The following is a 24,749-nucleotide window of genomic DNA, read 5'->3' on the forward strand; positions in this document are numbered from 1 at the left end:
GTGTCTGGAGGCTCTTCCATGAAGGGTAACCTTGTTTTGTTGGATATGGATATATATCTATATATACCATCCTAGGAGCCTGATCAAGAACGTACCATATGGTGAATACTTGCGCCTCAAAAGAAACTGCTCAGCTGAATAAGATTTTCGAGATGCCCAAAAAGATGCAAGTAATAGGTTCCTGGACAGGGGCTATTCAAAGGGCACTTTGCAACAGGCAGCTGTGAAGGCATAAGCAATCAATAGGAGGGATCTCCTATTGGTGAAGGAGGCGCAAACTGAGAATGACCAAGTGAGGATGATCACTACATTTAATATCAAGTCGGGAGATCTAGTCCACTCATTTAAGAAAAACTGGCACATTTTACAAACAGATAACATCTTGAAGAAACACCTGTCTGATAGGCCGATGATAACTTATCGACGATGCCAGTCCCTATCAGATCACTTAATCCACAGTCACTTCTCCCCCAAAATCGAATCCCCGGCTGTAAACAGTATAAAGGGGTTCTTCCCATGCTTGCGCTACAAAGCTTGCAAGTATAGCAAAAAAGTGAAAGAGTATCCAGGAAGGACTGGAGATTACAAACAAAATAGGAGAATTATGAAACACCTGAATTGCAACTCAGATTACACGATCTACTGTTTAGAGTGCCCGTGTAAGAAATGTTACATAGGGAGCACCATTAACCCCACAAAACTGAGAATCCTGGAACATATGAGGGCTATCGCGAACAAGGATAAATCCTATCCGGTAGCTCGTCATTTTGCCGAATTCCATCGAAGCAATAGGGATTTACTCAGTTTTCACTGTATAGATCAAATAAAACGGTTAGAACGTGTTGGGACAGGGAAAAGGCACTCCGCATCGCAGAGTCAAGGTACATCATGGACCCCAGAACAATGACACCATGGGGTCTGAATAACGATGAGGAGATGTGGGTGCACCTGTAGATTATGACTAGTTGCTCTCCAAGGTCTCAGAACTGGAAACAAGTAAGACAGCTTTATTTCTATACTTGGAAAAACTCCCAAGGTCAACATCGTAGATATTGATATATTTGTATAAAGCATTAACAGGATTCAAGCCCATACAGGGCGGAACAACGAGCGTAATAACAAACTGTGAAGTTCATCTGGTTTGTTAAAGTAATTATGCCTTAGGGGATACACCCCAGTATAACAGACCAGGAATCCTAGCTGATTCAATCTCGAACCAATGAGGATGAAATTGTACAAAAGACTTGATGAATTTAATGAAATGAGATGTGCACATGAATAATGAAATGTTTGTTGCTGTCAATGTTTTTAATTTTGCACTTGAGCACTTTATATTCGCTATTTTAACCATTATGAGATGTGTAATACTACACTACAAAATGGCCGCCACTTTCATTGATTTACCATCGTCTATGTTGATGAAATTGAAAGGCTTGGTGGGGTTTTAAATGGCGATCATTCTTATGCATAAACTGACATGGAAGAAGCTCTTTAGCGAAACGCGTCTGTCGAGGGTGAATGGGGTTTGAAATAAATAATTTTGCAACTGGATACCCGTGTGCTTGCTGTTTATCGACCAGACGGGTTGATTTGTGTGTATGTATATATATATATATATATATATATATATATATATATATATATATATATATATATATATATATATATATATATATATATATATATATATATATATATATATATATATATATATATATTCACTGAAAAAAACATAGGTTTCACACCAGTTATACTTAGCTGGAAATTTTACTGACATAAAACCATCTTTGGAGGGAGGCGATGAACTTGCCTGGGTGCTAAATATTAAACCGGATGGTTGGATGCCGTGGTGAGCTCTCTCAAAGCGCTGGAGCGCATTGCTTTTTTCATTTACTCGCACGGCCAGTTCCTGCCGTGGGGAGAGGCTCCACTTCATGAAGCGTTCAGAAATTCTGCGCCAATGAAGACTGAGGTGAGGTGACAACATCTCAATTGCCAGCGCGACATTCTGGATAAATATGCAACTTCGTAACCCACCCTCCACCTACAACTTGAGGATCAAATAAAGGACTGAATGCAATACACTATGACATGCCGCCTACTTAAGGAACATAACTAATTCACCTGAAAGGACTTCAGTTACCAGCATGCCTGGGGACTCGACCTTGTTAGTAACCACACCCACTTAGGGCGTAACTGTTTCAAATAAATTGCATTTCAATCACGAAGGTGAATAAGGTGTGCATTGGTGTCTGTCCATGAAGAAGGGGCGTTTCTAGCCCCGAAACGCGTCGGACTCGGCAATCTTTGGAGGGAGGCGATGAACTTGCCTGGGTGCTTATTATTAAACCGGATGGTTGGATGCCGTGGTGAGCTCTCTCAAAGTGCTGGAGCGCATTGATATATATATATATATATATATATATATATATATATATCAGCTCCGTATTCCTAGTATTACCCAGCCGGGTTCAGGAAACAGCACTCACGAGCACAGCAGTGTGTTTAGCAGGGGGGTTTATTCAGAACAGACGCGTTTCACTGAAAAAACCATAGCTTTCACACCAGTTATACTTAGCTGGAAATTTTACTGACATAAAACCATTGAAATTCCCACGTTATAGTTAGTTGGACTCACTAAAACTTGCGCGCCTGCAATGCACTGCTGATGACGTCACATATTACATCACTCATGACATGGTCAGTGACATCACTCATGACACCATCCAGTGAATGTGTGTCTTTCTGTAAAATAAATATGTTTTACAAATGTATTTGTAAAGGTCGATGGAAGAATACATTTTTAAATAAGTGTCTAAATGGATGTTTTAAAAAAAAATGATTGGTTAACTGGCTTATTAAGTGTATCTTAGTGAATACATATATTAGCGAGTAATTTTTAAATATTTAAATATATGCATCAGTGTTTCACTTTGTGTATAAGTGGCTGTATGGGTTGATGACTGACTCACTGTTTGTATGTGTTTTGAAGACAGCATATGTGCAGGACTGTATGGGTGGATGAGTGTGTATATGTGTGTGTTAGTGAGTGAATGCCTGCCTCACTAGTGTCTTTATGAGCAACTACATATGATTTAATCTAGTATATGTGAGTATTGATGTATATAAGTGAGTATATGTGAGAGTGAGAGATTGAAAGAGTTCCTATTTAAATAAGTATGTGTTTCTATAAGTGATTGTTCAATAGTTTAGTTTCATGTGTGAGTATGTGTGTGATTAACTTTTTTATGACTGTCGGTGTGTAACAGGATGTATATGTGTATCACTACATATGATGAGTGAGTATATGTATGAGTGACTATATAGAACTGTTGCTGAATGAGTGGATTTGTATATAGATGGTGGACTTACTGAATTGGTTGTTGTAACTGGTATGGGTTTCTCCATTTTTTTGAAAATGTTAGTTTCTATTTTTGAATATGTGTTTCTTTGAGTGAGGAAGACCTGTTTCCAGAGCTATTACAAATTTGTACTCAGAAATGGCTTCAGTAGCAGCAGGTGCATCTCAGCCACCACCACCACCACCAATAGGACCACCACAACACCACAGTGGTGGAGATGGAGAGGATGAGGTTCCTGCCAGAAGATAATACCCCATATAGGCCAAAGCAGCACATTATCTGGGAGTTTATTTCAATCCCAAAGGACCTCAAAAAAGTAAATGCGCCAAGGGTTACTTGCCTAATCTGTGTCATTGAACTTTCAAGGGGGAACCCCAACAAAAAGTACTCTTTTGGCAATAACACCATGATTCGCCACATGCAACGCCGGCACCCTAGCAACTATGCTGCGGCAGAGGTGAGAGCACTGGCCAGAAACCCTTCCCAATCTTCACCCAGCACCTCCAAAAGTAAGCAACCCACTCCATCGGGTCCAGAGACAAGGGAGATGGTCCCAAACATACAACCCCAGTTTGGACAATACAAAATCAGTTGTATTTTTTGTGGTAAAACAATTACCTACGGTGAGCAAAGCATAAAACTCATCAACCGTGCTGGTGACAACCACAATTGCCCCAAAAAACCTTAATTTTTTCCTGATTTTTTTTTGCTCCATTTGAGCCGTTTACAATTCCCTGTTTTTTGTTTCTCCCCATAAAAATAACAAAAAAAATATAAAATTGTTCATAAAAGCCAAAAAAAGTACAAAATGTTCAAAAAAACAATAAAAAAATATAAACCAACAAAAAGAAGAAAAAAACAGTTCTTTTTAGAACTACCTCCAATTTATAAAAAAAAAAAGGGTACATTTTTATAAAACTCATTCTTTTTTCCCTATGGTACGCTGCCTGGTACGCTGCCTGGTACGCTCCCCGGTGCGCGTACCGGGCGCTCCCCCCACGCAAATCGGAAAAAAAAAAAGGCCCCCACATCAAACCTAGGGGGTCGGGGGGGGGGTCTACCCTGCCCCCTTTTGGTCATTTCCCACTTTGTTTTTGCCACCTCGTGTCTCGAAACTACCGAGACAAGATGGCGGCTGCTTCGGACTGTTTGGAATGTTGACAGACACCCGAAAGCCAATCAGCTTTCCGCGCGCGAACTCGCGTAGCGCGCTGGTACGCGCCCCGCAATTACTTTTATGATACAGTTTGTAATGTCTGGCTACTGGATATGATGGGTCGCAGTTCGTTATGGCTCTGAGGTGTTCCAGAATACGCATTTTCGTGGGATTCACAGTGCTGCCTATATAGCGTAATCCGCAGGGACACACTAGGCAATACACTGTATAAGGTGTTGTGCAGGTTAAAAAGGATTTGATTTTTTGAACTTCCCCTCTCACCTGGTAAGTCGTGACTTTCTTACTTCGTTTGCACGCCTTACAGCGTCCACAGGGGTGGAAACCTGCTATTGGTTTCCCAAATGGTTGTCTCACAGGACGTGCAAGGTAACTACTCATCAAAGTGTTTCTTAATGCTCTTGCTCTCCTGTAAGTCACCATTGGTTGCTTTGGTATGTCTGTGCCTATTACTGGATCTGTAGTTAACATGTTCCAGTTTCTCCTCAATGCTGTTCTTAGCAGCCCTGCTCCTTCCGAGTACGTTGTAACCAATCTGAATTTTCCATCTTTGTCATTTTCCTTCAATTTTGGTTTCAACGTCTGTACTCGTGAGATGTTATTCACTTTCTTTTGGGCTTCTTTCAGACATCTCTCCCCATACCCTCGATGTTTGAATCTTTCTATGCTTTCCTGCGCATTCTTTTGGTAGTCCTCCTCTGATGTACAGTTTCGTTTAATCCGCAGCAGTTCCCCATACGGGATGCTGTGGATTAATTTTGGTGGATGGCTACTCCTAGAATGCAAAATCGAGTTACCCGCTGTGGGTTTCCTGAACAGCTGCGTCGTTATTTTCCCTTGTGGTATTTTTATTTCCAGGTCGCGAAAGTATTAGTGTGGTACAGGTATATAGACGATCTGTTGATTGTCTGGCGTGGACCAGATAAGAAGGCTAAGGAATATATAGAGAGACTTAATGTAAACACATACAATTTGCGTTTCACAAGTGAAATAAGTGACAGTAAAGTAAACTTTCTCGACCTGGAAATAAAAATAGCACGAGGGAAAATAACGAGCTTTGGGGAATCATGCTAACCCTAGCGCGGATTGTATAGCCCCCATCGTTTATCAATGTGCAGGGTGCTTCAATCTATCAAAATATATGCACACTTGCAGCCCCAGATGCTGCCTCTAATAAGCCAGCCCTACCCGTTATGTTAACGGGCTCGCGATCACTTTTTGGCCCTAGGTCCATTAAAGAGCCCCATGCCCGGGTTGAATATTAGTCTAAAACCGGCAACCTTTGCCGTACAGTTGGGACCCATGCGCACTGATTCAGAGACGCTAATCCTTAGCGCATGCGCGTCTTTTCAGAATCCCGTATACCACTCATGCGCATGCGCGGATCCCCCTTCACTAGCTTCTAAAGCGTGCGCATTCTCCTCCAGGAACCGCATCCCTTCCCAACGCACAAAACCGGTTCCGTATGCCTAATACACCCGTATTTGGGCATACTTCCGTGCTTAACTAGCCAATTTACCTCCCTTAATTGACAACCCGGGAGTATAAATAGAAAACCGCCAACTTCACTCCTCACTTCATCGGAGCAGCGTTGAGGGGAAGGCAGGTGATTTGGCTATGCAGTAACCGTGAGTTGGGTCACCACATCTAGGAGGAGCATTCTGTAACTTTCTTTAGGATATGTTGACCTTACCTAAAACCCAACCTTAATATCCTATAGGTTGCTTAACTAAGCAGTGAGGAAGGAATCCCCCAATACCACGCTCAGGCTCATGAGGTCTCCTAACCTTGAACTGTAAGTAAGCCTTGATTCATTAACTCCTTCCTCCCCTCTATAACCACACCTGGGGAACGCAATTTACAATGTAGATATATGTCTGTGTTAACTGTGTGTCTTTTTCTATGTCTTCTTTTACAGGGTTCAAGAACCTTATTTTGGTTTTTACCCTCCATATACTAGGAAAGCATTGCTCTTTCCACAGTTCCTGGACATCCGACTGTGATGTTTATATTGTCTCTTTTTTCCACAGGTTATCTTCAACGCCAATTGGGCGCAACTGAACTTATCCATTAAATAACATTGTTAGGTACATTTCACCTAGCCTTTTTTGTAGAATACACTTTGACATCTCATGTGAGTAAGGTGAGGATAATGTGCATATCCTTGTCCTGAAGAAGGGGGCGGTGTACCCCGAAACATGTTGACACCTTTAGGTTGATATACCCTAATACGTATATTATCAACCTCACCTTGCACCTTTTTAATAATACCAGCCGAGGACATAATAAACAATTTTTTCCTACGAGCCAGGTATTTTTTAAACCTCACTTTTTTCACCTCACCTCACTAACTCACATCTCTTCCCTAAACACACACCCTCACAAAGTTCACTACCAAGTGCTCCTACGTAGCCGTAAGTCGCAGCACGCCGCATTCCGTAGAGGGGTGCGAAGGCCCCGATGATGAAGCATGACACCAAGGGGCCTGTTGGTGTGTGAGGGGCATTTAAACAACACTGTGTGCTCCCCATCACTTTAGAGATCACAACCACTTTTCTGAGTGGATTCCATTTTGTTTATTCGTTAATAGCAATGTAGCCTATAGAAATAAATAACATGACAAACTGACATTTTGAATAACGTGTCAATGTTGTCAGGTCATGGAAATTTTTGCCAACGTTTCATTTAAAAAAAAATATTACTTTCAGTAAATGTCATTCAATTATATGAGTATATATATATATTTGAGATGCTGCGAAATCTATATTTTTTCATTTTAGACGATATTTTTTTAATTTGCTACCTCATGTACATCTTTCGATGGCTTGTGGAGTCAAGCATGGGCATTTCATAAACCTTATAGAAACCCAAAACTATTGGAAAACATGGGTGCAATGACGTGTAGTTTATTTGTCTAGCCTTTGCTGTGATCCCCAATATCAACCAAATTAGTTCCATGTCTGAAGTAAATCGGGCTAGCTTCCTAATGCGAAGTCTGCTTTGCTTAATGTGCAATTAAATCTACAGCCATGCATTGGTTTTATTCGACATTAGAATTTTTTCAAATATATAGTGTTCTTTTGACTAGACAAGGCTTATGTTTTGTGCACATACACACTAATGTTTTAACTTGTGAAGATTGTACCCAGACTTTGGCAACAAAATAAGAGGATTTTCACTCGTGATGTGTACATTGTATTCTGTAACAAAATTATGCTTTGACTATGCGTTTTAAGCAAACATGTATTTTCAGAAGACTATACTCGCACAGCCCTAGAACCTACCACATCCTTCCTGAAATCTTTAGTAAAATGATGACGCGGGTTTGTTGAGAAGAAAGTTACAACAAAGCTGAGGGAGAAACTTGCTTAATTACAGCGAGTCGAAATGCAGACATCAGTAGGAAGTACGAGAGAAAAATAAATTTCACGCACACACATGCTATTGCACGCATACACACATATTTCACGCAGGCAAATAGAACTGCTTACATCAAATCACAAACTCTACACAAAGTGCTAGTGCGTATCTGCAAGATGTCATTAAAAGTTGTTTAAACAGTGAGATGACCGCTTTGTGCGCTAGTGCTTGGTTTTGGTGGAAAAGAACCTAAAGTGCTTTCACGACTCCCGGGCCCCACAGTGCAGTCCCAGAGTGGATGTGGAATGAGGACTCGACTGGGCTCTGCCCCAACGGCATCACTCGCAGACCGTGAAGAAGAGGGTGAGGGTCAGAGTGAGGGGGAAGGGTAGAGATCGGCAGAGAGGGCTGCAGCCCCCAACCAGACACATCTATGAACCGCAGGGGGCGGAGGCCGAGGCGGCCACCCCACCGACTGCTCCATTCAAAGCACAGTCTTACAGACACACAACGCCTCCAGCACATGAGCGCTCGATCATATACAATGATTTCATGCAGCCTTTAGCGCTGTTTTACACATGCATGAATCCTCACATGTACACACGCACTGTCACGGGACACACACACTATATTGTCCAACACACACACACATATCATTGCATGCACACACACACTTTTGCACGCGCACACACCATTTCAAGCATATACACATATTGCACGCAGGCAAATAGAACTGCTTACATCAAAGTATGAAAATCGCAAACTCTGCCTGACAATGGGGTACAAAAAGCCTCCGTTCACTATCTCGTTTTTTCCCGTTTTTGGCAAAATGTCGCACTGTAAAGATTTTAAACAGGTATTAACAAAACCCACGCCACTTTACCTTTTCACTTTTATGTTTATTGGCAGCAGAAAAAGACTGACATTTAACACTGGCCACATTGGTTACTGGGGTCTCTGCCTTGTAATTGATGGCTTCATCTTTCTAACGGAGTCAGTCTCTGCTGCAGAGCCCCTTGTGCATGGGGGGTCTGATTCATTTAAATAAGTCTCAGCTTCTCAGTTATTTCTCGTCAGTCTCCATCCTTCACAGTATCTGCTGAGGGATTGTTCGCAGCCACCGTCTTGCCTTGGAAGTGATCAACAGCTAAGATGCAGGGTGCTGGGAGGCACATTTCCTGGGAGCCAGCAAGATAATCATAAAGCTTGAAAACCCCGCATCTCGAGTTTATCGCTCAACATAGTGCACTGTTTCTGGAACAGGAACCCTTTCTTTTCACAATCTGGAAATTGACAGCTGTGGCAGGGTTATGCTAATGAGCAGCACATAGCAGCGGACTACTACCTCATTCGCTTTCGAGAGGTTGTTACCAGTTTGTAGGGCCACATTCATCTTTAATCTAGATGAGATGCCAATCAACAAACAGGTTTCAAAGATCTGTGTGTAACCTGCAGGCCGGGCCTGCAAGCGGAAAACGAAAGCCGTGGAAAACCAGCCGGCCAGCAGTGAATAATTAGGGGAGAGAGACGGGAGGTGCTGGGGAACAGATGGCCGTGAAGCAGGGGGCGGGGTAGCGGAACCCTTTGAAGTCACGGCCTGCGGCTGTGAATAAGTGACGGCGGGGGGCCAGCGGAACACTTTGATGTGGCAAATGCTGCTGGCAGGGGGAAGCCTGTGGGGAAATGCAAGCTCGTGCACGAAGGAGCTTGTGATCACGTGATCTCACGTGAACTTTTGAAAATCCGCATCGTAAAAAGTCAGCTTTTGGATGGACAGCAAATGGTTTGAGTAAACTCGACCTAAAAAGGCTAATGATAGCTCAAAATAACCATCAAATGGAACTAACCGGTGCATGGTTTTGATGGGTGCAAGGTTTAATAAGTGCTTCAGCCTGGAACCAACAAGAAGGTGAAACTGGGCCCCCAATAGAGGTTTGATGAGGTCTTAAGGAACATCTTGCACGAAGTCAGGTACAAGGCCACAAGGGGGACCTCAGACAAAGCTCGCCTGAATTGTACCTCTAATCAAACAGATCTGGTGAAGAGGCCCTTAGGAAAATGTTGACAAGAGGGAAGGGATTTGGTCGGTGAACAACTGTAGAACAAACAAAATCATTTGGCATCACTTCAAGAAGAGGAACAAGCATTGGCATAGCCAATAGGTCTCACATTTGGGAGCTTATAAGTATGTAGTTATGCAGCAGGTCCAAAGGGCGAGACCTATTGGATATGCCAATGCTTGTTTTAACCCTGCAAGCTAGTAGTTGAAGATGTGACCGATATCTGAACAGTGAGCTAGGCACGCCTTGGAAGCCCGTGTGGAGCCGGCCGAGCATGCGGATTGTCAAAACAGACATGGCTGAGCCGGCCTGCCCTTAGGAAGACAAGCCCGGAAGTGGTGCGCGCTTGTGCCCACCACTGCAGGAGGAAAACAGATGGCAGGCTTCGCGTAACCGCTAGCCATAGGCTGTGGGTGACTACAATTGTCTGCAAAGGTGGGATATGTAACCGCCTTTGCCCAATTGCATGCTGTCTTTTTTCGAAAGAAGCACACAAAGACCAATAAGAAAAAGACAACCTTTTTTTAAATTTATGTGTTGGTTTTGAAAATAGCGAAATTAATAGTTTTGTCATTTACAATGCCAATACTTTTAACTTTCGCAAATGTGACACCTATAGCATTTGTAATGCAATATATGTTGTATTTACTTGAGTTAGATGTATTGATATTACAAATAACAATAGCTTATTTTTTTTAATAATTAATAGTTAAAAAAAAGTTATTGTAATTTATAATGGCAATTGCTTAAAGTTTTGTAAATAACTTTTGTGAAGATTATGTTCAGTGTATTTTATTGAGACAAAGATCCAAGAACAGAAGTGAAATATTAACCTCTTTTTGTGACATTTGTAATAAAGCTTGAAACATTGAGAGAACATATTTGAACCAGTCGTTGTTGAATGGTTGCACAGATTGATGCGGTGGTGGCGCTGAGTGATGTTGTGGTTGCGACGAGTATTGCTGTGGCGTTCAGTGATGCTGTGGTAGCGCATAGTGATGTTGTGGTGCCCCTGAGTGATGCTGTGGTGGTGCTGAGTGATGCTGTGGTGATGAGATAGAGTGTAATTATGTGGCGTGTAACTATGTGGCACTGAGTGGTATTTGGAGTGTATGTTGCGTTAAGCGCTGTGTAAATATGTAGCATATAATTATGTGGAACGGAGTGGTATTGTCTGGAGTGTATGTTGCATTGAGTGCAGTGTAATTATGTGGCATTTAATTATGTGGCACTGAGTGGTATTTGGAGTATATGTTGCATTGAGTGCAGTGTAATTATGTGTTGTGTAATTATGTGGCATTTAATTCCGTGGTACTAAGTGGTACTTGGAGTGTATGTTGCATTGAATGCAGTGTAAGTATGTGGCAGTGTGTGATGGTGCAGAGTGTGTGAGGGTGCGAGGGTGCGCAGAGTGTGCGAGGGTGCGCAGAGTGTGCAAGGGTGCGCAGAGTGTGCAAGGGTGCGCAGAGTGTGCAAGGGTGCGCAGAGTGTGCAAGGGTGCGCAGAGTGTGCAAGGGTGCGCAGAGTGTGCAAGGGTGCGCAGAGTGTGCAAGGGTGCGCAGAGTGTGCAAGGGTGCGCAGAGTGTGCAAGGGTGCGCAGAGTGTGCAAGGGTGCGCAGAGTGTGCAAGGGTGCGCAGAGTGTGCAAGGGTGCGCAGAGTGTGCAAGGGTGCGCAGAGTGTGCAAGGGTGCGCAGAGTGTGCAAGGGTGCGCAGAGTGTGCAAGGGTGCGCAGAGTGTGCAAGGGTGCGCAGAGTGTGCAAGGGTGCGCAGAGTGTGCAAGGGTGCGCAGAGTGTGCAAGGGTGCGCAGAGTGTGCAAGGGTGCGCAGAGTGTGCAAGGGTGCGCAGAGTGTGCAAGGGTGCGCAGAGTGTGCAAGGGTGCGCAGAGTGTGCAAGGGTGCGCAGAGTGTGCAAGGGTGCGCAAGGGTGCGCAGAGTGTGCAAGGGTGCGCAGAGTGTGCAAGGGTGCGCAGAGTGTGCAAGGGTGAGCAGAGTGTGCAAGGGTGCGCAGTGTGTGCAAGGGTGCGCAGTGTGCAGAGTGTGTGAGGGTGCAGTGTGCAAGGGTGCAGAGTGCGAGGGTGCAGAGTGTGCAAGGGTGCAGAGTGCGAGGGTGCAGAGTGTGCGAGGGTGCAGAGTGTGCGAGGGTGCAGAGTGTGCGAGGGTGCAGAGTGTGCGAGGGTGCAGAGTGTGCGAGGGTGCAGAGTGTGCGAGGGTGCAGAGTGTGCGAGGGTGCAGAGTGTGCGAGGGTGCAGTGTGTGCGAGGGTGCAGTGTGTGCGAGGGTGCGCAGTGTGTGAGGGTGCGCAGTGTGTGAGGGTGCGCAGTGTGTGAGGGTGCGCAGTGTGTGAGGGTGCGCAGTGTGTGAGGGTGCGCAGTGTGTGAGGGTGCGCAGTGTGTGAGGGTGCGCAGTGTGTGAGGGTGCGCAGTGTGTGAAGAGGTTGCTGTTTTGAGGGCACTGGAGAGGAAGAGCAGCATTGGGGGCTGTTTTGGGGGCACTGGAGAGGAAGAGCAGCAGTAGAAGCGGTAGTGAGGGCACTGAAGAGGAAGAGCAGCAGTAGGATCTATAGTGAGGGCACTGGAGAGGAAGAGCAGCTGTAGGAGCTGTAGTGAGGGCACTGGAGAGGAAGAGCAATAGTAGGTTTTTCTAGTGGAGATAGTACAGAGGAAAAGAAGAACAGGAGTTTGTACTAAGTACATTGTTTAGGGTATCAAGGAGGGTTGGAGTTTGTACTGAGGGTGCTGAGAAGGGGTAGAATATGTGGTGAGTACTGTAGAAAAAGAGGTATCATTTTTGTAGTGATGGTAATGAGGAGGGGTGGACTTTTGTAATGATGCTACTGGAGAGAAAACAGAAGACTTGTAGTTTTTAGGGAAGGTACTTAGGAGGCTTAGGAGTCTGTAAGATTAAAAGGAGGGATAGGAGTCCTCCAGCCTACACACCCTCAAAAGGCCCTCCTCCAGCCTCTGGGGGTAATAATAATGTGCATTCATCAGAAATGTGTTCTAACAATAGTGTCTATGTATAACTCAGTAGCAAGTAAACTTGCACCCACATGCCTTACTTCCACCTTCCACACCATCCAGTCCTGGCTTCTAACCACATCGAACAACAAAACAAGCATCGCAAATGGAAAGAATACACGAAAGCCATATTTTGCGCTTCATTTTTGCATGATGACATCTGTGCTGAAGTGCTATAGAAAGTTTACTTAATTCCCACACATTCTCCAGTTGTTAATTCGGGGGAAATGCTTGCAATGTAGAAAGGCCCTGGGTACACCTGGTGCATGTTATTAGGGACTTAATAGTAAATCAAATATGTCCATCATGGATAAACCAATCACCAGTACAATTTAGACCAAGAGCATATGCACTTTAGCACTGGTTAGTAGTGGTTAAGTGCCCAGAGTCTTAACCCCAGCAAAAGTAGGTCACACAAAAAGTTTGGGAATAACCTTGCAAAAAGGATCAGGTCCAACATGTACCAATGTGGGTGCATGTCCTCTTGAAGGGTGGGTGTGTGTGTGTGTGTGTGATGCCTGGCTTGACATATGTCTTTTGAGGTGATTGAGGGGTAGGTACAGTGCCTTAATATGGTCCAATGTATCTCTTAACCCTTTCGATGCTCAGGACGAGCTCAGCTCGTCATGAGGCACAGTGGAGCTGTGCTTATGACAAGCTCAGCTCGTCATGAGGCACAGTGGAGCTGTGCTTATGACGAGCTGACCTTGTCATGAACAATGGTAAATCTGCAAATCCAGCACCGGGGTGGAAAACCTCTAGCAGCCAAGGTGTTAAATCAATCAAAGCAAATCAGCTGGTAGTTAACCATGATGTGTGTCTGTTTCTTAAGAAGAGGTATGGATATTACATTTTTTTTCCCCAAAATTATTTTTATTGCAGAAACACAGAAAATACCAGCCTACAAAGAGCACTTCAGCTTAACCGTATTAGGGGCTGTCGTAATGTTAGTATAGTGTCACACGGCCATTCAGCCCACACACCGGAGGTCGGGCGGCAAATGTCAACCATATGCTGAAGCTATACCTTCAAGAACCGGCTTCGGCATTCAAAATCCAGTCGATCCTCTGTGTTTACTTTTAACCCCTTAAACCCCCCCCCCCCGACCAGCCCCCCAACTTTGCAGTTTAACTGAAACCAATTCTACAGTCATGGAATTAGCCACATCATACACTTCTGGCTGCATTTGTGGTCATTTCTCCAACAACACAGGCATAATAGTGTGCAGCCCATCCCCCCCCACCCCATCACCACCCAGCACGAAACTTTGTCTTCATTTCTTTTTTCCCCGTATTTCACCCCGGCCCTCTAATGTTCTCATTCGAGGCTTTATCGTCTGTCCAGTTCCATTCTACATTTCAGTAGCGGTCCCGAACCCCCCCTCTCCCCGGGTGTCCCCCCTCACTGCCTCCCTCTAATCCATGATATTGCCTTCATTTGGCCCATACTTTTCGGAACTTTTTGGGGCAGCCTCTTGCTTTATAGCTCACTCTTTCAGCGGCCATGTATAGGTCCAGACCCCGTCTCCATTCCTCAATGTCTGGTGTCTCTGTGGCCCCCCAGTATTTCGCGATGTCCCTTTTAGCTGCCACCAGTGCTAGCACCAGGAAAATAAGCAGTGGGCGTGGCAGGTCCACCTCGTTAGTCATGCCCAGTAGGGCCAGCTTAGGCTCCTGTTATAGTTCCACCACTAGGACTTCCCCCAGCTCAGTGAAAATGTCGGACCAATAGGTTTGTATTCTGTCGCATGCCCATATGGTGTGGTAGAAGTCCCCTTGTTGTTGACGGCACCTAAGGCACGCCGGGTCATTTATTTTCCCCAGTTTAAGGAGTCGTACTCTATCGAAATACGTTCTGTGGAGCACATTTAACTGAATGAGGCGTAGCCTTGATTTGATCGCCACTTCCGGGGGATGCATTAGGACGATCTCCCAGTCCAGATCTTCCATTTCCCCCACATCCGCTTCCCATATGCCCCTAAGTTTTGTAAAGTCGCCTAGCATGTTATTAGTCAGAGTTTTGTATGTGAGGGAAACCGCCTGACCGATTATCTGTTCCTGAAGGAGTCTGCCCTCTAAAGGCGCATATTCCGGTATCTCTGTGAGCGTGATATTTTGGGCCCTCCAAGCATGTCTCAGCTGTGTGTGTTTGAAGATTTGTGAGTGGTGCAGCCCAAACTCAGTCTGAAGTGCCTGGAAGGACTTCAATTCTCCCCTGGAGATCACGTCCCCAATGCTTGATATGCCTATGTCATCCCACCTTTGGAAGCCCCGCAACTTACTGAGTTCTTTTAACCATTGACAGTGCCATAACGGCGTGTGTCTGGTGGGTTTCCCCTCCCATCCCATACGTTTTGTGGCCTTGGTCCAGGCTCTCAGTGTGATTACCGTCGCCGGTAGGAGCGACGTCCTCGCCGTACCACCATAGAGATAGTACAGTATGTTTTTGGGTGACATTTTGTACCTTTCCAGCGCATACATCGGTTGGTCCGCCGGGGTGTGGATCTAATCGTTTATCGGAGTCAGGTGTTCCGCCCAATAGTAGGCCTCCAGGTTGGGTAGCGAGATCACCCCACTGTATTGGTGGCGTTGGAGCGTCTTCAGGGCTATCCGCGGTTGTTTTCCTAACCACAAAAAGGTACGAAGGTCCGCATGGATTTTAGGTATCGTCGTGGTCGGGAGTGGGTAGTATTCATTTTGAAGCGCATATAGGAACTTAGGGAGGGTAATCATTTTGTACATTGTCGCCCGACCCAGTAGGGTGAGCGGTAATTGCTTCCACCTATTCATGTCCACCACCGCATCACCCATTATCCGCTCTATGTTTTTACTGAATGAGAGTTTCCTGTCTAGGGTAATATAAATACCCAAGTACTGAAATCCTACCGCGGTGGTGACCAGTTGCTCAGGCAAGTTCCCCCATCTCTCCACCCCCTGTGGATCATAGATAACTGACTTATGCCAATTTATGGTGTGGCCCGCCCTTGCCCCAAAACTGTCCAATTCCCTAAACAACTCCGGTACCGTAGTTTCGGGTTTAGTGATGTACAGTAGCACATCATCGGCATAGAGTGATATTTTTTCTTACGCAGCAGCTGAGGCCTCTCGCGAGAAGCCATAAATATCTGGATTCTGTCTTATCTTCGCTGCCAGGATTTCGATGGTTAGCGTGAATAGAAGGGGGGATAACGGGCAACCCTGGCGCGTACCCCTTTCAACTCGGAACTCGCGGGACAGTCTCCCATTCACCCGCACTCGCGCTCTCGGTGCAGTGTATAGGAGCTGTATCCACCCCTGGAATTTTGGGCCGAGGTCAAACCTTTGTAACACCGCCATGAGAAAGGGCCAGTGCACCGCGAACGCTTTTTCTGCGTCGAGGGAAAGAAACCAGTGGGGTTCACTCCTTCCCTTGACTTCTTGCAGCCAATTGTGCGTGCGCCTAAGGTTTAACTTGGTTGCTCTATCCGGCAGAAACCCCGACTGATTCATGTGTACGAGGTCTGGGATTACCGATCTCAGGCGGTTAGCTAAGATAGTCGCTATAATCTTCACCTCCATATTAAGGAGGGAAATGGGGCGGTAGGAGGCACAGTCATCCTTTGGCTTGCCCTCCTTATAAATCGGCACAATGGTGGCCAGTGCGAGGTCTGGTGGCAGGATCCCCTCCTGGTATGATTCGGTGAAGAGGGTTTTAAGGTGGCGCGTCAAGAGATCAGTTGTTCGTTTAAAGAATTCCGCTGGGAACCCGGTTGGCCCCGGCGTTTTACCCGTTTTTAGTTTGGTTATAGCTTCTGATATCTCGTCTAACATGATATCCGCTTCCAGAGCTGTGCAAGTTTCGGAGGACAGTGTGGGTACCTCCGTCAGTCCCATATATTGCAACGCCACCTCGGTATTCCACAAGTCTTTGGCTCCATAGAAGCGTTCGTAGTGTGATGCAAATGCCTCCGCTATCTCTTCATCAGTGCTCACCAGTCCCCCTTCCGCCGACTTGATTTGTTCCACCCACCTTGCCGCCTTTTCTTTTCTACTCAGCCATGCCAGGAGCCTACCAGACTTATCCCCCACATCGTACAGACGATGGAGGGTTGCCAGGGACTGTGTCCGCGCCTCGTTAGAAACGACCTCTCTGTATTTCCTTTGAGTATCAAGCAGTTGTCGCAAAATCTCCGCGTCCTTGTGTGCCTGATATTCCTCTTCCAAGGTCAAAATTGTGGCTTCCAGGTCTGCTACCTCGGCTTGTTGTTTCCGTCGCTCCTCCCCCAACCTCCTCTGTATGCTATCCCGTAGAACCGGCTTCATCGCCTCCCAGAAGGTAGTCCCCGAGGCGACTGTTCCTTCATTCTGGGCTACATACACCTTAATGTCAGCCCTAATGCCACGTGCAATCTCCGGAGTCTGAAGATCCCAAGCCGCCAAACGCCATTCGGCACCCCCCCCTCCCCCTCACCCCTCCCACCTTTGCGTATAGGGGCGAGTGGTCCGAGATTCCCCTCGCTTTGTATTCTACCACATCACCTGCCGTTAGGTATTGCCTCGCTACGAATATATAATCGAGTCTCGAAAAGACCCTATGTGCCCCGGAGTAGAATGAGTAAGCGGTCTGTGTAGGGTGTCGCCACCGCCATATGTCAGTGAGTCCTATATTTGTCATCTGCTGTGACAGTGTTGTCTGTGTCCCCTCTCTACGTGCTTGCCCTGTACGATCTTGCTCTTCAGACATTACATCATTTAAGTCGCCCCCCACTATTTGTATGGTGTCCGCTGTATCCAAGAGAATGGACGTGATGGCCTTGAGTGTACGGGCCTGGAGTTTCGGGGGTGCATAGACCGAGATTATAGTGTACCTATGTCTTCTCCACATCCCTTGCACTCCCACATATGTTCCTTGGGGGTCACTCATGTGCATGTGGTACAGAACGGGGATGATTTTTTAATCAGGATCGCTACCCCTCTGGAGTCCGATGTGTACCCTGCATGTGCCAAGACCTTATGTCGACCTCTGGCTATGAACGCACATTTATCCCCTCTAAGGTGTGTCTCTTGTAATAGAATGATATCTGGTGCTGCTCTCTTAAGGTATGCGTTCACCAGTCCCCGTTTAATTTTTGATCCCAGGCCGTTCACGTTCCACGTTAAGATAGTGACTCCACTGCCATCCTGTTGCGGTGTATCTAATGTACCTGCCATTGTGAAGAGTAACTCATTTACCGTTGGTACCGGTGGTGGGGTCGTGTTCTATCTAGGACCCCGATCAATATTGTGACCTTATGCCCCTATACGGCTATAATCAATCCATACCCCTATAATGGCATAAACTATCAGAGCCATATTTCAGAAACTGGTCTCTGCAGCTCATTAAAGTACACACACAAACAACTTTTCTCCCCCCCCCCCAACTTGTTATAACACTACACCCCCTTGCCCCCCCCCACCCCACCACCTTCCCCTTCCAGACTCATCCCAATACAGGACAGAGCTTTCAGTGGGAGCCGGTCTTTCGCCCACCCTTTCCCCCCCGCTGTTAAACTACACCTCCCCCTTCCCCCCAAAGTAGAATGCGGTGAGGTTACTAGTCCAGACTCTGCGCCCAGACGGAACTAAGCCCAACTCAAACACAAACTGTTAGAAGATAAAAAACAAGGGGCAGTATCAACTTGCGTGCCTCAGGTCACCCCGGCCGCTGTCTCCGGTAACCCACTCCATCATTGTTCATGAATGTGAATCTTGTGTAGCCGGATCAGTCCCACTATTCTTGTCGGAGGAGTCCTGTTCTAGGTTGCGTATCACCTTCACCAGTGGATGCACCGAGTTCTGTCCCTCTGAAAGCTCGTCCTCCTCGGCTTCCGAAGCGCTGCACTCTACATCTTCCTCTCCCTCCGAGCATATCTGCTTACGAATACCTTGTAGTCTGGAGTCCGCTGTGGATGATTCCCCAGGAGACTCCGATCGCCCTCTCCTCACTCCGGCAGAGGTGCGTGCCTGGTACGGTGTCCCGGGCGTGCGTGAATGTATCCGTCTAGATTTCAGTCTTTGCGGTTTAGGCAGTCCCCACTGTGCCTTCTCCCTTAGGGACCTGTCCATTTCCTCACGCCCGGCCGCCTCTCTGCCATTTAATATCGGTCTCTCCTCGAGCCACTGCCAGGCATCGTCAGGGTGGGTGAGGAACATTGATTTTTCTTTGTATATACCTTAAGTTTTGCCGGGAAGAGCAGCATGTAGGTGATGTTCAGGGTCCCGAGTTTCGGCTTCACCGTGTCGAAGGAGCGTCTCTGTTTCTGCACCTCCTGGCTGTAATCCGGGAAAATGATGATGTTAGTGTTCTCCAATCGAATCTCTCCCAATTTCCTTGCTTCCCGCAGTATCAAATCCCTGTCAGCAACATTGAGGAAGCGCGCGATAACCGGTCTAGGTCTCGCACCCTCCGTAGGCTTCGTTAGTAGTGCTCTGTGCTCCCTTTCAATGACAAAGCACGTAGAAAATTGTGCCGCTGGGAAAGTTTCAGTCAGCCATGTGTGAAGGAACGCCGCCATGTTATTTCCCTCGATTCCTTCTCTAAATCCCACAAAGCGCAGGTTGTTGCGGCGTGCCCTATTTTCGGCATCGTCCACTTTCCATAGTAATTGTCTGTGGGAGGCTAGGAGTTCCACTATATCTTTCCGGAGTGTGGTAAGCGAGTCTTCTGCCTCCCCAATTCGCGTTTCCGTCTCCGTGACTCTAGCCGACAGGTTCCTGAAATCTTGCCGCAGGAGAGTGACCTCCGACCCCACCTCTCCGATTTTGACTTCTAGGGCCGCTCGGGACTCCTGAATGTCTGATCTTGATGCTTGAATAGCTGCGAGTAGCCTACCAGTGTCTATTGACCCCTCAGATGCTGTGTTGGGGTCTCCCTGCCCGGGCGTGGTGCCGCAAAGTTATCCATAGGGCCCTGTTTTGGAAGTTTGGGCAGTGGACCTTTTTTCCCCATGGTTGGCCGCCTCGGATCAGTACTGCTCGTATGCCGCTGTTGATGTTGTCCGATGCACTTGGCCCAGTAGCGACTGTCGCTCTGCCCGTATCGTGTCTCACCGGCTACGGTACCTGCAAAGTATGCCAGGTGTGTCCTCTAGAGATAAACCTCCGGACCCCTTTTGCACTGTCGGGTATCGGTAGCACCGCCTAGACGTAGGTCTTCTAGCCTTTGCCGTTGCCGCTCCGGGGTTCATTCACTGCCAGCCTGCCACCCTCGCCAGTGTTTACCAGTGATCAATTTTGGCCTGGCCAGCTTCTGGGTTGTATCCTCGCTAGATATCGCCCCCACATGCTTTGACACGCCGGAACCCAGCCTCCTGCTGTTTGTATTCCTATTTCCCTCACTTAGGGAGGCGGGGTCCGTGACTCTCCAGTGCTGGGACTAGTGTGGTGCCCCCTCCGTCAGCCCGTTGGCTGTCCGAATCATGTGTGTCACACCGTTCCAGGGCCTGTGGCTCTCTCCTCACTGAGTGGCCCTTTGTCTTTCGCCGTTTGAGGAGTCCAGTCTTTGACCCCCCCCAGCCTGGTGTGCAGCGGCCGCCACCAACTTGGTGCAGACCAGGTGCCTCAGCCTTTTTCAAAACCCGCAGGGTCCCCTGCTTCTACTAGTCCCGGTTGTACCTCCGTCGGGATGCCTCACCACTCTCCCTTGGGTGCCCAGGTGTGGCCGCGTGGTTTCAGCCGGATCTTGCGGTCCCCCCTCACCACGCCACCATGTTGGTAAAGGGCGGCCGGGTGTCCGATGTCCTGGTGGTTGTTTCCCGGTCCGCGGGCTCCCCCGTTGCAGCGCGGGGCCTCCCCGGGTCAATGCTCCTCTCTCTGTCTCGGGCGGGCCCTACCGGCCGACTCCCGATCACCACCAATGGCTTAGGCCGCCATCTTGGTGAAGGGCGGCCGGGAGTCGTGTCTCTCACCGTCTTTTGTGGGCCCGTCCGGGCGGCTCTCCAGCGGGGTCTCAGCCTCCTCTCAGGGTCCGTGTCCCAACGTGGCTCCGCTGTCCTTCTTTCGACTCCCGATCGCCGCCTCCGATTCACGCGGCCATTTTGGTAAAGTGCGGCCGGGCGTCGGTACCGTCTGCCACCGAGGGATCTGGCTGCTGGGTTCTCCACATGTATCCCGGTGCCTCTCAGTGCCCACAATCTCCTTTCCCACTGCAGTGGGGCCCTCCACGCACCTCGCTCCAGCTCAGTTTCTAGTCCACCGCCGGCGTCGCCATCTTGCCTCTCCGGCGCCCTTTCCGGCCGGTAAGCCAAACTTCACTTTTACGGCTCCGGGATCCCAGGACCGCGACAGCTTCAGGGGTTCTGGCTACACGTTTTCAAGTGTTTGCAGTTGAGTGGTTAATGTGTTCAAGGCGGATTATGTGGTCGTCGGCCGGGAGCTCCCGGGCTGCACGTCTAGCTCGGCATGCTGCAAGCCACGCCTCCCTGGATATTACATACTTTAATGCACTGGTCACATGAACATGTGTGTGGGATTTATTTATCGGTTTGGTAGTGTATGTATGACGTTGGCACTGAAATTCATTGCTTAATTGGAGAAGCATGGCAAATGTTTTCTTTGCTGTTGAATGCAAAATTCCAAGCAGATCTTTTGTGGCTCTGGGAAAAGCACCATGCTGGCGAATGCGAGTGGGTCCTTGAATGTCTGCCTGCTGAAGGAGTAGGATAATTATAAGAAGGAGCAGCAGTGATCAAACATCTCCCTTGCTGTAGTGCCACCTTGGCGTCATTGATAAACTCGAATGTATTGCATCGTAATATTGTAGCTTTTGGACGTCCTAAATGTCCTCCATTTAAAATGAGGATCTTTTGTATTCCCGTCCTTTCACATAGCTTCCAGCAGGCTGCACATTTGCCTGATTTGACTTTCTAATGTGCCTGTAATGAATCTTCTGCGAAGGCAAGTGATGGAACACGGTCTCCGTGGCTTATTGTAAAAAATTCTGTCAGTGCCGTTGATACTGCTGATTAAAGGGGGGAAAGCGTGGCATATATTACAGCATAAATGCAAACAAATCTTCCAAAGGGGTGCGGGCACTAATAGACACCGTGGTCTGCAAAAGTACCTCGTTTACTGCTTTTTCTTATCCTAGCATCAATAAAAGGGGGCAGGTCATTGAAGGATCCATCAAGATGGACTTGGAGAATAAACAACAAGTGGGAAACTAAGTCAAATGGAACAGATTAAGGATATTTATTGATCGTTTGGACGTATAAAAATTACTGCAGCAGTTCAAGTGGAATATTTTATGGCTAGGCCGCCTTGGTTTAGGATCGAAAAGGGAAAGCATGGAAAATTATTTGTTGTGTATAAAATGTCCATAGTCTATAAGTTTACATCTCTTATGATGCAAACACTTTACTAAATACAGTCAGGCGACCTAGTTTTCATTTTTCTATGTTTCCTATGGACTAAATGTGGTACCATCAATTAATAATAAAGTTTAAGCGTTTGTGGAAAAAAATGCTTGCAATGTAGATAGAAGCATGTCATGTAAAACTTGCGTGCAAAGTATGGCCTGGGTCGAAAGAAAGAAAACACTCCACTTTAACACATTCCCTAAAATATTTGAGAATGGAAAAGTGTATGCACGTGGGGGGAGCTAAGAAAAGGGATGAGTAAAAGTTACCCAAAAACAGATCTTCGACAGCAAGTACAAATTACTAGGAAAGCAAGCGAGATAAGCCTGTTAATGAGGGGAAAGAGAAGGATGAAAGCGCGAGCGCCAGCTTTTGATGTCTGATGCGATGATGCAAGGCACAGCAAATGGTGGTTTGTGACGTGGATGGTGTGGCGGGGGAAGCGCGTGCACGTCCACATGCACTGTCCAGAAATCGCCTGCCAAAGCCCTCTTGGTCAGCTTTCCTGGTGCACCTCTATATCTCTTGCCATAGCGATTGCTTAACAACAATAGCTAGGCGAGACCTAAAAAACCACATGCACGTGCGTGGAAAAAGTATGAAACGATTCCAAGAGGACCTTTTTCCTAGAGCTGCGCATACGCGCTGCCTAGGCGAGACCTTAAAAAGAACTACTGGTACAAAGATTAAGCTGCTGAAGAACAAAAATAGAATACATTTTATTCATATACATATTTTATATATTTCAAATATATTGGAAACCAGCCACCGAAATATGGGGCAGAGACCAAACTGAATAAACAGCAGGAGAAATATGATTAAACTTACAGTTGTGGTAAAGTAGGTTTTACAAAAGGATCATTTTCTGCTCCATTTACAGCTTTATTTTTCCTCTGCTTTTGTTCAGCATTGGGTACTGGTGACTGGACACCAATTGTAGAGGGTGGTTTTCGTTTGGCAAGGAGCTTTCTTTGCCTTTCTATATCTTCTCTTTGCTGGTTGATCCATTCTTGTTGCCTGTTAAAATCAGCAAATAATATAAGGAACAACTAATGCTAATACAACAGTCACTTGCTATGTTTTTACCTACTATTCAAAATGGAAGTTATTAAAACATTCCTAAAACATCACAGTAAACACATCAATTGTTTGCATTCATGGTGAAGAAATAATTGTAGGATGCTGGCTCTGTATATACTATACCAAAATGAGGTATAGTGTGCATAGAAGTCAAGTGGAACCCCAAAGGAAGGCAGAGGTAAAAGTAGATAGCACCTTACTCTTCATTTGTGGTACTGTGGGAGAGCAGTGAGGCATATGCCTCACTCTGGTTGGCTAGGGCCCCCTGTCTGCAAGATGGTAGGGACAAAGTTGTGCTTCACCTCGACTCCCCCGCCTGAGGAGTGGGGTTGGCAAAGGTGGGCACACCACTCTCTCCCTCACTTGGTTTCCCCGCTGATTCTCCTGCCCAAAGTGGGGACCTTAACCGATGGGGGGCAGTTCCTGAAAGCAGCAACATGCCTGGGGAATTTCGCAAAGGCGGAAACCCTTTGAAGATTCCCCCTTCGTGGACCCTGCCCATCCTGGGGAGGAGGCTTGGCACCTCGTCCCCCAGGATGTGCATTGTTTCAGACCCCCGAGAGCAGCAGCCTCTCAACCCAGGGGTCCAGACACATGTCTGGCTGCTCGCCAGCTGCCACCACCATTCAGCCTGGACACTAGTGTTAGGTCGTTTTTCATGAGTACATTTTTAGTTAAATCCTACACTGGCATCAGTGTGGGTTTAATGTGCTTTCAAGTTTGATACCAAACTTCTCAGTTTTCAGTAAAGCCATCATGGTGCTGTGGCGTTCGTAATGATAAACTCCCAGCACCATATACTCTTAATGGCAATACTGCACTTACAATGTCTAAGAATTGGCCTAGACACTGTAGGGGTACAGGACTCATGCACCTTTACCCTCGCCACTGGTATAGTGCACCCAGCTAGAGGGGTGACTGATCTATGCCAGCGCAATGGGTTGTAGGCATGGCACACAGAGATGTGTGCCATGTCGACTCTTTACTTTGTTCTGCACCAAGACATGCAGCCTGCAAAGGCAGTGTGTGTGTGTGTGTGTGTGTGTGTGTGTGTGTGTGTGTGTGTCTATAGGTACTGGGCCTCTAAGGGTGGCACAATAAGTGCTGCAGCCCTAAGAGGCCTTCCCTGGCCACAGTGCCCTTGGTACCTGTGATACCTTTTACAAGGGGCTGACCTGTGGCCAAAGAGTGCGAATTGAATTGTTTTATCAATGTAGTTTTAGGGAAGGAACATAGGCCCTATGTACCTGGTTGGCAGGAACCCAGGGTACACTCAGTCAAAGCACATGACCACAAAAGACTTCAAGAGAAAAACAAGTGCAA

The 24,749-nt window shown here is 46.9% G+C and overlaps 1 protein-coding gene across 7 annotated transcripts in view; it reads right to left on the minus strand.

Annotated features, from left to right (window-relative positions):
- Window positions 1-24,749, minus strand: part of TLK1 (tousled like kinase 1) — an 877,117-nt gene that overhangs the window by 343,660 nt on the left and 508,708 nt on the right. For all 7 annotated transcript variants that reach the window (XM_086956115.1, XM_086956118.1, XM_086956116.1 and 4 more), the window contains one exon: window positions 23,175-23,363. In XM_086956115.1, the coding sequence (XP_086812241.1) occupies window positions 23,175-23,363 (189 nt within the window). The remainder of the gene's footprint in view (window positions 1-23,174; window positions 23,364-24,749) is intronic.

The sequence above is a fragment of the Lissotriton vulgaris genome, chromosome 2_1 (genome assembly GCF_964263255.1).
Source record: "Lissotriton vulgaris chromosome 2_1, aLisVul1.2, whole genome shotgun sequence".
Taxonomy (NCBI): Eukaryota; Metazoa; Chordata; class Amphibia; order Caudata; family Salamandridae; genus Lissotriton; species Lissotriton vulgaris.